The sequence below is a fragment of the Mustela lutreola genome, chromosome 17, assembly GCF_030435805.1.
Source record: "Mustela lutreola isolate mMusLut2 chromosome 17, mMusLut2.pri, whole genome shotgun sequence".
NCBI lineage: Eukaryota > Metazoa > Chordata > Mammalia > Carnivora > Mustelidae > Mustela > Mustela lutreola.
The window spans coordinates 2132420-2146812 of NC_081306.1; the positions used below are offsets into that span (position 1 = coordinate 2132420).

At 53.9% G+C, this 14393-nt stretch overlaps 1 protein-coding gene across 3 annotated transcripts in view; it reads right to left on the reverse strand.

Moving 5' to 3' along the window:
* Nucleotides 1-14393, reverse strand: part of KATNIP (katanin interacting protein) — a 172867-nt gene that overhangs the window by 55171 nt on the left and 103303 nt on the right. For all 3 annotated transcript variants that reach the window (XR_009349240.1, XM_059154775.1, XM_059154774.1), the window contains exons 10-14: nucleotides 11634-11806; nucleotides 11090-11155; nucleotides 9650-9771; nucleotides 8453-8555; nucleotides 3937-4152 (exon numbers count right to left, since the gene is read on the reverse strand). Coding sequence is in view for 2 of the 3 variants with exons in the window: in XM_059154775.1 (XP_059010758.1) it covers nucleotides 3937-4152; nucleotides 8453-8555; nucleotides 9650-9771; nucleotides 11090-11155; nucleotides 11634-11806 (680 nt within the window). In the remaining variant the exon portion in view is untranslated. The remainder of the gene's footprint in view (nucleotides 1-3936; nucleotides 4153-8452; nucleotides 8556-9649; nucleotides 9772-11089; nucleotides 11156-11633; nucleotides 11807-14393) is intronic.

Here is a 14393-nt window from a genome sequence, read left to right on the forward strand (position 1 = left end):
TCCCTCCCCTTCTATATTTTAGAAGAGTTTGTGAAGGATTGGTGTTAATTCTTTAAATATTTGGTATGATTCACCCATGAAGCCATCTGGTTCTTGGCTTTTCTTTGTGGGAAGTTTTTTTTATTATTAATCCAATCTCTTTACTTGCTGTAGGTCTAGCCACGTGTTTTACTTCTTGTTGGGTCAGTTTCGGTGATGTGTGTCTTTCTAGGATGTTGTCCAGGATATCTTCATTTGTTGGCATAAAATTATTAAGAATATTCCCTTATAATCTTTTCTCCCCCTGCCAGGTTGCGAGTAATGTACCCCTTTTCATCCCCGATTTCAGTAACTTGAATCCTTTCTCCTTTTTCTTTGTCAAACCTAGCTAACAAACCTAGCTAAAGGTTTGTTAACTATGTCAATCTTTTCAAAAAACCAACCTTTGGCTTCACTTCCCTCTATTATTTTTCTCTTCTCTGCACAGTTTTTAAAAAATAATTTCCATGATTGTATGATGACTTCCAAGTAAAAAGTACAAAAAAATGTGTGGTACATTTACATGCTGGGGATACAGTATGGCTAGGGAAGACAAGGATGTGTAGCTTGACGGAGGGGAGACAGAGAATGATCAAGCAACAAGATCATTTCTTAATGTGAGAAGTGCCCTGAAAAAAATGACATTTTCTGGGATGGTGTGTAACAGGACTCCTCCCCGCTGTAGTCAGGGAAGGGCTTGCTTAGACAGTGGTATCTGGGCCGAAATCCAAACGGGGAGAAGGCAGAACTCTGGAAGAGTTCAGAGGTGAGGTGAGCTGGGAGCATCAGAGGCGCAAAAGGAAGCCCCTGTGACTACTGGAGCCTGGTGCGGGCATAGGGGGGGTGAGAGGCAGGCAGAGCTGGAGGCCTGTTTACAGACAGCTTCCCAGGCCACGGGAGGCACGTGATTTTATTTCTAAGTGGGCTGGAAAGTCATGGCCAGGGTTTTAAGTAGGGGAAGGTTGCCGGCTGACATTTGTAAAACATCACTTTGGACCCAGAGTAGACAATGGAGTGGAAGGGACCGGAAGAGAAGACAGTGACAGAAGGCCATTCTATAGTGCCAGCAAGAGGGGACGGCACACTGATCGGACTTAGGGACCACGAGGGAAATGGAGAGAAGGGGCCAGACTTGGGCTCCACTTTGGAGGAAGAATCAGTGGGAATTCAAGTCAGGAACTCAGAGAAGCAGGCGAGCCTTGGTGTATCCATTTGGACTATCCTGAAGCCACGGGCCTTGGCGAGGCCAGTAAGAGATGCAGTGGGCGCAGAGCGGAAAAGCGTTTGCACCAAGCACGAGCCCCTCCCGCTCTCTTCCACTGAAGTGACTGCGCTTTCGAGCCCAGGCTCCACGTGCAGTTCCTCCGGGTGCGACTGCAGCCGCGCTCCCCGACTCCACGGCGGTGTGGCCGGGGCAACTTGCCTGTCCTCCTTGTGCCCTGGTTTCTCATTGAGCAAATGCGGAGAGGAACTCGAGGCTCCCGTAGGGACGGGCCAAGGGATGTCTGCGGCCCGGCCCGTGCGCTGTGGGTCTTTAATCAACCCCAGTGAAACTGTGTGGTCCCGAGAGGCAGTTATGACTGGAGGTCCCGGGCCCAGTAAATAGGACGACCATCGGGGAGACCCCGTGCCAGGGCGTCAGCGGTAATCCCGCACACACAGGGCTGGGCCCACAGATCGGGCAGCCTGCGGGAGACGGCGGCCTCCTGTCCCAACCTTGGGGCCCAAAATTTAAAACCCCGATCCCACCAGAGCCTCCGGCCTATTGTGTAGCAAAGCTCACCCAGCTTCTGCTGAACAGAGGAAAAGGAAAGTCATCCTAAGAACCAGTCCCAGTCAAACCCAATGACGCTTTTTATCGCCCCGGTAGGCTCTGTTCTGTATACAGCGCCTACAGACTCAAAGCAGGAAGCAGAGCAGGAAACGCAAGGCCAGAGCCTCCCACGGGCCATGACCTATGGGACCTGTTTCTTTTAAGGTCCCAGAGCTGCTGGTCTTAGCAGGCTGTCACCACCCAGTCTAAACCTGGGGACGGTGGTGTTTCTCAGCTACCTAGCATCTCCCCTGCTTTCCTTTCAGTAACGACGCTGAGCTTCTCCCGGGAGGACTGCCTCCCTGCCCTGCTGTGGCATCTCAGTGTAACTGGCATTCAGGTGCCCACCTCCCTAGCCAGGCTGGCCAGCAGCCTTCCTCTCCTGGGATGGTGTGTCTCCAGCAGAGTGACAGGAGGGCCAACCAACGAACCAACACTGCCCCCTGCTCCCCCGAAAAGATGACATCCTTGGTGCTCATGCATTCTGGATGCCACCTAAACCCCCAGCGTGGCCATTGGGGCTGCCCCTTCTGGCCTGGGGGCGGGGGGACCGTCAACTGACCAGCTACCCCAAGACTTGCAACAAAGTTCTTTGTTAGAAATTGCCAAAGTGAGCCAGACTCCCACTTCTTCTGCCGACAAGCCCGTCCTACGGATTATCCACCCTCCAGTTCTATTTTTCAGGAGGCAGAGAAACTGATTTTCAGAGAAGACAGGCAAGTTGCCAAAGGCTACCGAGTCAAGGTCAGAATGTGGGTCCCCAGGACTGAGGTTCCGAGAGCTCGCCTTTCTTGTTTCCTCGTCTTTAAATGGGAATATCTACTTCTTAATGGTATCGATCCTATGACAATAACAATATTGTCAATAACAACAATAACAAACACAGTAAGAACTGATGTTTTGGAGCCTTCTGGAAGAGCCAGGCGTGGCGCTGCATTTGATCCTCGTGATATTGTTGCAAGAGAAGAGCTATGACTGTGCCACGTGACAGACGAGAAACTAAAGGTCATGTGAGTCGCCCGCGCTCACGAGGCTGAGGTCACGTGAGTCGCCCACGCTCACGAGGCTGAGGTCACGTGAGTCGCCCGCGCTCACGAGGCTGAGGTCATGTGAGTCGCCCGCGCTCACGAGGCTGTAGATGGTAAGCTTCAAACACGGGCCTTTCTGCTTCTCAAGCCTGTGTCCCACTAGATATAAATAAAGTTATACATAGGATGCCCCGTGCCTGGCAGGGGACAGGAACTGAAAGTACGGTGAATGTTTTCATTTGTATACTTTTTCAGAAAAATAAATAACTTGTTCTTTGGAGTTGAGAATACCAGTACAGGGGAGGAAATTTTAAAAGGTGCCAACAAGCGCCCAAGGGAAGTTGTCCACAAGTCACCTCTGTGCCTTGCCCACCCGTATACAGAGGCCAAAGCTGTCCCCAGTTTCTCAGGCCCCTCCTGGAGGAACTAACAGAGACGCTGAAGCACAGAAGAGGAAAGGGCACTGGGCGGGGCGGCCTGCCTCCGCTCACCTCCAGCCTCTGTGTCCGACATGTAGGCGGAGACAGGAGCAAACACCAGCGCTCTCTTTCTTCCTTTTTGACCGTTAGGTATTTAAAGGACAGGAAGGTTTGGTGTTGGTCGGGAAGCAGGACGCTGAGCGGGTGTGGGCCTGGGGCCTGAGTGGGGCTATGAACACGGCCCCACTACCTTCTAGGAGCGTGACCTTGACTAATTCATATTCCTCCCCAGGCCTTAGTGTCTTTGTCTATAAAACGAAGGCAATGGCCTCAATGACCCCCAGGGGTCCCACATTTGGCAGTGCCTGGGGTAAACTCCAGGGTGGAGGAAAGGGGACTCCACTTTGCTCCCCCTCCCAAGAAAACCCCACAGAGCAGGGATCCGGGAATGAGCTCGGCAGATGGCCGGGGAGGCCCTCACCGGGACCTTTCCCTCAGGCTCCTCCTACTTTGCCCAAATGAACGACAGAGGAAGATTCTATTCTTCTTCCCCTCCCCAGACCTGTATCACCCGCACCTGCACCACAGCCCTATTGTGGGCAGAGAAAATGCATCAAAATACGAGGCTGAGCCACACTCGGGCACTGCCGCCACTTACAGCGAAGCTCCTGTTGACCAGGTGGCCCGGCTCCCCAGGCGTGTCCGTGGTCCGGACATCCACGTCATGGGGCGACACATAAAGCTTGGTGTTGTGCAGGTCAAAGAACTCCACTTCCGTGAGACCCACCCAGGACGCATGGCCCCAGTTGGACAGGATTTCCAAGGTCACACAGATGGCATCTTCGATGTCTCCGCCTTTTATTCTCAATTTATCCTTAACAAAGAGAAAAGAATGCCAAAGGATCAAAATGGGACAGGCTGGATTCAGCTTATCACTAAGCAACAAGTTAATTTAGCCACTCAGGGCCTCAGTTTCCCCAGTCATATGAGGAGGGTAAGAATGCACCCTTACACACGGTTATTACCAAGATTAAAAGAGCTCCTATTTGTCAGGCACTTAAAGTATTATTACTGGGGGCGCCTGGGCGGCTCAGTCGGTGAAGCGTCTGCCTTTGGCTCAGGTCATGATCCCAGGGTCTTGGGATCAAGCCCCATGTGGGGTTCCTTGCTCAGCAGAGCCTGCTTCTCCCTCTCCCTCTGCCCCTATCCCCAATCTACTTGTGCTCTCTCTCTCTCAAATAAATAAATACAATCTTTAAAAAAACACATAGTTACCGTGGAACCCCAGCAGTATTTTCTTTTTAAAGATTTTATTTATTTGATAGAGAGAGATCAGTAGGCAGAGAGGCAGGCAGAGAGAGATGGAGAAGCAGGCTCCTGGCTTGCGGAGCAGAGAGCCCGATGTGGGGCTCGATCCCAGAACCCTGGGATCATGACCTGAGCTGAAGGCAGAGGCTTTAACCCACTGAGCCACCCAGGCATCCCCCAGCAGTATTTTCTGTAAGAGTTTGCAAATAACAAAAAATGTCTAAAAAGCAACAGATTCTGCCTGAACGTGCTCTTCATTCCCCCATCACTGAGTCTTTGTGGCCCACTGGCTGAACTGGGGACAGTATTATGGGCTAAATTATGTCCCCCAGCAAAATTCAGACGCTAAACCCTAACCCCAGTACCTCAGAATGTGGCTGTATTTGAAGACAAGGCTTTTAAAAGAGGTGACCCAGGTAAAAGGAGGCCATGAATGAGGCCCAAATCCAGTCCGACCCATGTCCTTCCAGAAAGGGGAGCGCTGCTCCCGAGACACACGGGGCGGGGGGGGGGGGGGGCGCATGCTCGAGAAAGACCGCGTGAGGACACAGCCAGAGGATGCCTCTCTGAAAAGCAGGAGAGGCCTCGGCAGAAACCACACCTGCCGACACCTTGCTCTTGGACTTCAGCCCGCACAAAGGTGAGAAAACGCATCTCTGTTGTTAGGTCATCCCGTCTGCGGTGTGCGGTTACGGCCGCCCTCGCAGATAAACTGGGTCGGTAACGCGGGACCCTGGCCAAGTCACTTGATGTCCCTCGGCCTGGCTGGGAAACAGGAGATGATGACATCATCTCTCTGACATCCCATCGTGGAGACTAAGGGAGATCCGGACACCGGGGAAGGCTCTGCCACGCATCCTGGCCCCCAGGTGCGCTCCCTAAGGGTCCAGTTCTAGCCATTTCTCCCCGAGCTGATTCGAGTTCTGCCTCCTTCGTGGGTCGGCGGTCTGGTCTGGGGCTGCATGATGCCATCAGTAAACAGTCACGCTGCAGAATGGCTTCCCGAGGCCCCTGCGGGGCCTGACTGCAGTGCTGGTCGCCACGGATCAGTCGCTCATAAAATGGTGCATTCCCCGCGTGCACATGCCCTCTGTTAATTAGCACTGGTAATCTGCAACGGTTCTGTGAGCAGGGAGTTGAGCAAATGAGCAGCAACTGTTCCCTACTTATTTTTTTAATTAAGAGCCAGCGAGACGTGCTATCGCTCGCAGCGTGTGTTTGGACGCGCCTTGATTGCCACGCGATGGGGATGGGGACAGGGAGGGAGGGAAGGGGGGAGGTCAGCTCCCAGCTCCAAGAAGGGACACAGGGCTGGCTTTTGTCAGCAGAGCCCACAAGTGCTGTCCTTCTCTGCCACAGGGGGTTGTGCGGGCGTGAGTCCCAGGTGCACAGGACAGTGAGGACCCTCAACCCCTGGGACTGGGAGGTGGATGAACTTGTGCTGGGAGGGGCGCTGTCCTGCCAAGGTGAGCCCGAAGGAAGGCCCGGAGAGGCGGCACAGTTCACCTTGGCTGTTGGCAGCTCAGAGGAGGAGGCCCAGATGGGCGGCGGGCAGGCTGCCTCACAGAGGGGCTGCTGGATCGCACAACCCGCGCAATCTGAAACGTGTGAAGTCCTGCAGCGGGGCTTGGAAATGAAGAAGCTGAAGGGTCTATTAACTAAGGAAGTGTCACAACTTGCCAGGGTTGGGATTCGATGGCTTTCACCTGCTTCTGAATTGCTTGCTTTAGTTATAATCCCTCGTGGGGGCTGAAGGCGAGCGCTGGTTGGGCAGCTCCTGGGCTCTGGCATTCACTGCCCCCTCCCCTGCTCTCACCAAGAACCTCTGATTTTCCGGTCGGGAAGTCACCCCTTCTCTTTTCTCGGCCACGAGGGTGGTCCTAGAGGAGGATGGGCCCCTTCCCACCCTGGGGAGGAGGAGCCTGACTGGTCCAATGAAGCAGTGTGGCTGGTCCCCTGAGCCACCAGGAGAGGGGGGCTCCGTGATGGGCCCAGGACCCCCTCTTGGTCCTGTGGGTGGTGGACATGCTCTACTCTCCTGACCATAGGGCCTGAGGGGATGAGGGCAAGAGGTGGAAACCAGTCCAGCTACTGAGGGTCCCAGGGAGACAGCAGAGCCGGGCCTGGGTGCTGAGGTGCGGACAGAGCTCCAGGATGCAGCTGAAATGGTGGAGACGCAGCGTGAGCTGCTGGATCAAGCCCCACCTGGTCCCCACTGTGGTATCTACTGTAAGAGTCTATCACCTCCTTCCCTTCATTGGATAATTCCATGTGCCCCAGGTTTTTTGTTCACCTTAAGAAGACTTGATCAACCCAGGCTCCTTTTAACGTGCTTCAGGTTTTACCACACTTAGGATCTTCATGGCTGAGAAAGCAACGGTTTCATGCAAGGGGCGTGGAGGGGTGGGGTAAAGCCTTGAATCTTCTCCATGTCTCTAGATGTCGAACTTCCAACTGATAATCTGCGAGCTCCTCCTTGCCGTAGGCCAGGCCATCGAGGTGCCTGTCCTCACAGCCTCCTGGCAGCCTGTGGTCATGGATTATTTACCCAACGTGACAGCCGCACGCTCCCAGGATCAGAGAGCCTAAGAGGTCTGTCTAAGGTTACACGCCCTCTAAACAATGGCACCAGACCGGAGCCAGAGCTCGGGTCCAAGCTGGCGTGGGGTTCTTTCTGCTGTCATGGGACTTCTCTGCGTGGCTCTGGGAGGGCTTACGTGGCCATTCGTGGGAGTGGTGAGTGCCTTGGGTAAAGGAAGGGCTGAGAAGGATATGAGGGGGACACATACCTTCTAACACAAAAGAAACGTGAACCCCCGTTACCCTTCCGCCCGGACGTTGCCTTGGCCTTTAGGTTCACGTGCATTAACATGTCGCACGGCTGCGGCTTTGCACGGTCGCAGTGTCACAACAGACCCAATGGAGATGAACATCGCCCTTTTGCAGTTAACTCTGTCTCCTCGCCATTCTCATCCTGCATAATCGCCATAATGATAATTCCCCTCCTTTTACACCACTGCATTGTGCTCATGTGTCATGCCTTCCCGATTAGCTCCGTTATCATGAGACATTTATGTTATTTCTGGTTCTTTCCTTCCTCATTCTTCCCTACTTCCAATCATGTCTGCAGCAGACCTCTTTGTGCCTGGAGCTTTGGCTTTGTGTTCAGCGATTTCCTTAGTGTGAGAAAGCAGGACCGCTGGGCCGGCAGGACCTACGTGTCTCTGAGGCTGTTCCTGAGCCCGGCCTTTCTGCTTTTCCAGAGGATTCCACCCATTTACTTTGCTGCCAGCTGGGAGAGCCTGCTTTGACCTTGCCAGTCCTAGAGGTTATCATAAAAAAAATCTGGGAGGGACACCTGGGTGGTTCAGTTCAGTGAAGCATCTGCCTTCGGCTCAGGTCATGATTCCAGGGTTCTGGGATCAAGTCCTGCTCATCGGGGGGCCTGCTTCTCCCTCTCCCTCTGCCGCTCCTTCTGCTTCTGCTTTTTTTTCTCTCCGGCAAATAAATAAATAAAATCTTAAAAAAAAAATCCTAGAGCTCAGATATCAAGTGGGACATGAAGGCTGCTCTAATCTGCATTTCCTGGTGGCCAGCGCTGTTGGACGTTCTCCTCTGGGCTTACCTGCTATTTATACTGCCTCTTGTGTGAACAGGCTTCTCTTTGCTGTGACCCCTGGTTCCATCCCATGCCTGCCTGGGTGCTGGGCGGGAGGGGGATGGAGACTCGGGCAGAGGGACGTTACGTTTACCCGTGTCACCATCCCCACCGCACGTGGATGATGGCACCGAGGGACCCTTCCGCCCTTGGCTTTCGGGCGAGATGCCGAATGCATCTAGAAATCCCTGTAAGTCAATGTTCTCACCTCTGGGTCTGGCACACACTCCTCCGTTGCTGAAGCCACCGTGCTGAGCCGGGCAGAGTCGCTTTCGATGGCCTGGAGCACTTTCAGAAGCGTTTGCTGCTGCCTGAAAGGGGGTTTTGGTTCAGCACACCGGCAGTGACAGATGGTTCACACCAGGGAACAGACCCATCAGCACCAACTTTTCTAGCTCAGAAGAAGCTGCGGTTTGAGAAGAGAGTCCCTGCCTCACGTAGAGCTCAAAGGTGCGCATGGGCTGTTTCCCCCCTCCCCCCCTTATAATAACCGGTAACTAGGCATGAAGGAAGAGCCAAGGAGAAGAAGCTGTCCGGGGCGAGATGGCATCAGACCGGAAAGACGGCTAAGACGGCGAAGCTGACTGGTAATTCGGAAGGGTCTAGAGCAAGGGGGTGGCAGATCACAGTCTACAGAGCCTGCGAGCTGAGCTGAGAATGGCTTTTACCTTTTGAAGGGCTGTTAAAACCAACCAACCAACCAACCAGGTGAAAGTCCTGAAGAATTTGCTTTCTGGACCTTTACTAAAAACCCCCACTACTCCTGGGCCACACACCTACTTTGCACCTCCTGTTTCTGGGACCACAGGCATTCCCCACTCAGCAGAGTGGGGTTTGCAAACGCACCCCACATGTGCTGTTTAAGGCGGGGGACCCTCAAGACCCCAGAGCACCAAGGATCTTGACGACGAAGAAAGCAGCATTGGGGGACGCGTGTGCCGCCCACAAACAGAGCTCTATCAGATGGAAGTACCCTCAGGGACTAGCCCTCTCCCGCGTGGAACCCGTGGGTTTGTACTCATGGCCGCCAGGGGACACAGCCCTGGTTTCCAGTCTGAGGACTGCAGACTCTTAGAGGGATGCCCGGGTGGGGCCCCTCCCACCACCCCCGGCCCACTGACAGCGAGTTCACCACTGTCCGCTGCATGGGCTACTCTGGGGGGGTGGATAAGATCTTACACAGGATGGACGGAACCGGACTAGCAAAGACACTCCGGCAGGAAAGACATAAATTCTGTTCCGTGCTTTAGGGCCGGAGGGGGAGGGAGGGTCCGGTATACGGGAGCAGCTTTACGTGGGCCTGGGGTAACACAGGAGAAGCAAAGAGAAGGCGCAGACAACGAGACTCTCATCGCTGCATTGCTGCGGGGTTCTGGTTCTGTGTTGAAGCCACCTTGGTAAGTACCTGCTCCCCAAAAGGCCGATTCTGTCAATGGCTTGGCTGACGGCTCTGGCTCCCCCTGCTGCCCTGGACGGCTCCTGCGGGCTGGCCGGGCTGGTCGCGCTGGTGGCCGGGGCTGTAGGACGCTGCGGGGGGGGGGCATGGCAATGCTTAGAAGCAGGAAGCGGGAAAAGGACTGAGAGGGACCCAGTCTACAGGAGCTGGTGCGATCCAGGACCGCCCACCACGACCTCTGCAAAAAGACACGAGATCCCTGGTTCTTATGATCCGGGGGGTCTCAGCAAACGATCTCCTCAATCAGCTATTGAAAAATTTCTCTCATCAAAACCTTATCTCCCCCTCTCGGTCACACCCCTGCTCTGTTTGCTACAAAGTAACCAGACTCCGTGGAAGGATTCCAGTGACATCCTTATGGCCCTTTCATTCTTAATCCTCCTTTGACATTTATCATCTCAACTAGAAACGTGCTCCGTTCTCTATCTGCAAATGATTTTAGTTATTGGAAGCTCTGCGGGTCCGGGGTCGAGTTATCCAGAAATCATGCCTACGGGGTGGGCAGTCCGCAGACCAGTCGGAAACGTCAGCGGACGAGGAGAAGGAAGGGCTGGGAAAGACGGAACGAACAGGAGGGACATCTAAAGGAAACCTCAGTGGTGCTCCGGGGAGCTCCCTCCTCCCCTCCCACCTCGGGTCCCTTCCCTGCCCTGTCGGTCCCCCTACCCGCTGGGGCCCCCCATCCCCACCACTAATCAGGTTCTTCCCACTTCAACGCACTCCCCTGTCCCTTCTACCTGCTGTTCCGTGCTGCTGGCTCGTTCCCTAAGACACAGGGCTCAGCTCAAACAGGACCCTCCAAGGGGCTTCCTCGGACCGCCCTCCCAGAGGGGAGCCACCATCTATTATCTTCTCCTCTTGTGTCTCTCTGCAGTCGTCTCTGTGTATTTATGGCTTTGTGTGCTAGTCTGCAAGCTCCCTGAGGCCAGGGGCTAATCTGATCTGACTGAGCCACCTCTGGATTCTGAGCACATGGCCTAGACTTGTGCACAATCTAACAAACACATTTCGAGGTGTGGTGTTCGTTCACGTCTGAGCTTGCTGGGGCCCTCTTTGCTGAGATAGGCCTGACTGACCTAGGTAGGTACAGATACAATTGATTTATTCAGGGTCCTAAGATCTGTTTTTGTGCTGTCTTGTCAGGAAGCAGAAACGTAACAAGGAACTGGAGTCCCCGGGCCTGAGTGAGTTCTGGCCCCCCCCTCGGAACGTCAGGCAAGCTACTCCAGCCCAGGTTTCCCCATCCGTGAAATGGGCAGAATGACACAGTGCTCAGGGAGCACCGGGAGTGCCTGCAGGGACCACAGCGGGAAGCTGTCTGGAGGTTCCTGGGTGCTGCTGGGGACAGTGGGCACAAGGTTTTGTTGACCTGCTCAAGTCCTCACCGACCTCAGGGCTCTCCTCCTTGCCCTTCGGCAGACTGGTCCACGGTTTTGCTGCTGGTCCCTCCATGTCCTAGAATGATATGATCACATGATCTGAGGTCAGAAGAGAGCCATCCACTGTCTACTCTGCACGGACAGACAGGGCACAGAGGCGCAAGGACCGTCCTGAGATCCCACAGACACAAATGTCAGGAGCAAAGGACTGAGCTCCAAGAAGACAGACAACAGGTACTGCTCAATGAACGCCCCAAAGGGCAGCCAGTGCTAGAGCCCGGGGAGCAGCTGGAAGTGTGCGGTGTGTAACCAAGGCGTGCCCAAAGCCTCCATCCTCCTGCCTCTTGTGCAAAGCTGAAGGTGCCGGACACAAACACAAACACCTGCCAGGCCAGGGAAGTTTCTGGAACAGGAGCAGTGGGTCAGGGGCAGGAAAACAGGGCAGATATGAGTTCAGGATGCCTATGCAACATCTCCTTTTGCAAGTGCTGCTCAGACACTACCGGGTCCCCGGGGAGCCTCCTGTGGTCCCTGCCCTCTGCCCCTGAACGCACCTGCAGTGGGCTGGTGGAGGGCTCAGTCTTTCTGCCGAGGAGGGCCCTCTGTAGAGCTTCGTTCTCCACCTGGATGGCCCTGAGCACCGCTGAGGCGTCTTCCTCTCGGTCCTCAGCCTCATGCACAGGTTTTCGGGTGGCCGAGAGGGGTCTCTCGCGGCGGCTTCCGGGTCCTGCAGGTGGAAATGGGGTATGCCTTTAGACCGCATTCACGGAGTGCAGCTCAAAATCCGTTAGGCCTGAATCGAGGAGCATTCTATAAAACAACTGGCTTGTACTCTCCAAAAATGTCAAGGTCACACAAGACAAGGGGAGAAAAAAAAAAAGGCCCAGAGAGCAATTCCAAATTAAAGGAGACTGGGCAGACATGGCAGCAGGATGTGGTTTCAAACCTGGCACTGGATCCTGGGTGGGAAAACACTGGCAGAAAGGACATTACTACAGCAAGTAGAGGAGCCCCAATACAGTGTGTAGCGCAGATAACGGTATCATAGTGATGCTTACTCTCCTGAATTTCCTTAGTGTGCTGTGCTCATGGGAAATGAATCGCCCCAGTCTTAGGAGACGCACACTGCAGTGTTTAGAGGTAAAGGAGAATGTGTCTGCAACTGAATCTCCAGTACACATCCACACACAGATACACACAGAGCACAGACAGAAATCAGTGGGAACAGGGGGTGCCTGGCTGGCTCAGTCAGTTGAGCGCCCCACTCTTGATCTTGGGGTCGTGAGTTCAAGCCCCGTGTTGGGCCTGGAGCTTATGTAAAAGAAAACTGATCAATCACTCAATCCATCACCTGGGACAAAATGTTACCGGCCGGTGAGTGTGGCTGGAGGGTCTATGGAGGGTCAGCTGTGCTATCTTTGCAACTTTAAGTTTGAAATCGCATCTAAATAAAAAGTTGTAAGCTCTAACGAAGTACTTATGGGGACTAATATATGCTCTCGTGGAGACAGATGGGTATCTGGGAATATTTTACTTTATCCTGTTTTGCTTTTCCATGGGCAACAAGAATTGCAAAGACTTTACATCCCAATTTAAGAAAAAAAGCATTGCAATGCTGTGGGCGATTCCAGAAGTTCTAAGGAGAGGACAATTGGTTTTATAAAGTGACATGCAGACAGAGCCCAGTAAGACTGGCTGAATGAAATAAATAACGGTACGCCCACCCAACAGAGGGCTATGCAGCAAAGGAAAGCAGACTAAACTATCTGCAGATAAAATTAAATGATGACTCGAATTTCCTTCCTAATCATCTGGGCAGTGGGTGGGGATGTAGATGGAGAGACATTGGCCATCAATTCATGACTGCGAAGGCCAGGTAATGGACACACGGAGGTCACTGTAACGCCCTCTCAATTACTTATGTGTGGAATCTTTCCATATTAGGAAAAAAAAAAAAAACTCCATTTAAAAATAGAACTGCCTGAAATGTTTCTATCAGAATGCTTAAAGAGGCTTTTCCCAATTGACTTTCATCCCCTCAGCAAATATTTCTTGAGGGCCACTGTGCCTGGCTCTGTCCTCGGCACTGGGGACCCAGCAGTGACGAGATGGATCGGGAACCCGGCTTTGTAAAGTAGGACAAGTAGCTGGGGGAAATGATCCACAAAACAGAGCGTTAGATGTCGGAAAATGTTACGGAGGAACAGGCAAGAGCAGAACAGAGTGGGGCTGCAGTGGGTGAGACTGTGGTCCAGGCACTAGCATGGACACACCCGTGGGCAGTTGCTCCCGGAGCAGCCAGGTGCCGTGTGTGGGCTGACACGTTGAGACAGGGAGACAGGTTCAGGAGGCCCGAGTGGGGGATCACTCAAAGCCGTGGAGGTCACAAGCTTGCTACTCTGAGTGAAAGGGAGAGCCATGGTAGGCTCTAAAGGAGGGGAGAACTTGACTTGACTTAGGTGCTGAGCTGGGGACAGAAGGGACTAGGTTTCTAGAAGTTTCCAGCTGCAGCCAGCGGAAGGCATGGCAGTGGCAGGGAAGGGACACAGACTGCGGTAGTGAAGGCAGGGCCCATGGGGTGGCCGGACAACGTGGGCGTGGCTGGGAGAGAGGAAGGGCTGAGTGACAAGGGCTCGGTGGAGCAGGTTTGGGAGCGGAGAGCAGGGGCTCAGGTTTGGACAGATTGGGCCCGAGATGTATGATTCGGGCATCCAAGTGGAGCCAACAAGTTGCACGTCCACACTCGAGTCTGAGTCTGGGAGCGGGTCTGTGCAGAGATTTGAATTCGGCAGAAGCGACTGGATTGTATCAACCAGCAGTCATGTCAAAGATGGACACGGACGCCGGCCTCTAACACACTGGGAATTCATGGGTGACCTCTTAGGATTTATGACACAGCATCCTTTGAATACTGAGTCCTTGAGCCCAACCATCCACGCTGAGTACTGAGCATTCCATGCGGCACTCGACCATCTACTACACCGTGTCAGAATGCTGCATCTGAAGGAATGTTCTAGCAGCCACATCCAGAACGGCCTTGGGAAGAGAGGAGTGGAAGCATGGCAGTTGCACCAGGCTGACTCCCTGTACGGCTGGGCACGGGGCTGATGGGAGACCCTGGGTTTTTATGGGAAAGCTCAACTAAAATGAGGGCCTATCAGTTTCTACCGGGCGCCCAGGGAGTGGCTGTGAATTTGAATGCCCCGTGCCAGGGCCGCAGCCCAGCTCCAGCCAGCAGCTGCCGTTTGAGCTACACTCTCAGCATGGTCTCCCCGCGCCCCCCACCCCCCCGAAAAGCTAGAATCGGAAATCTA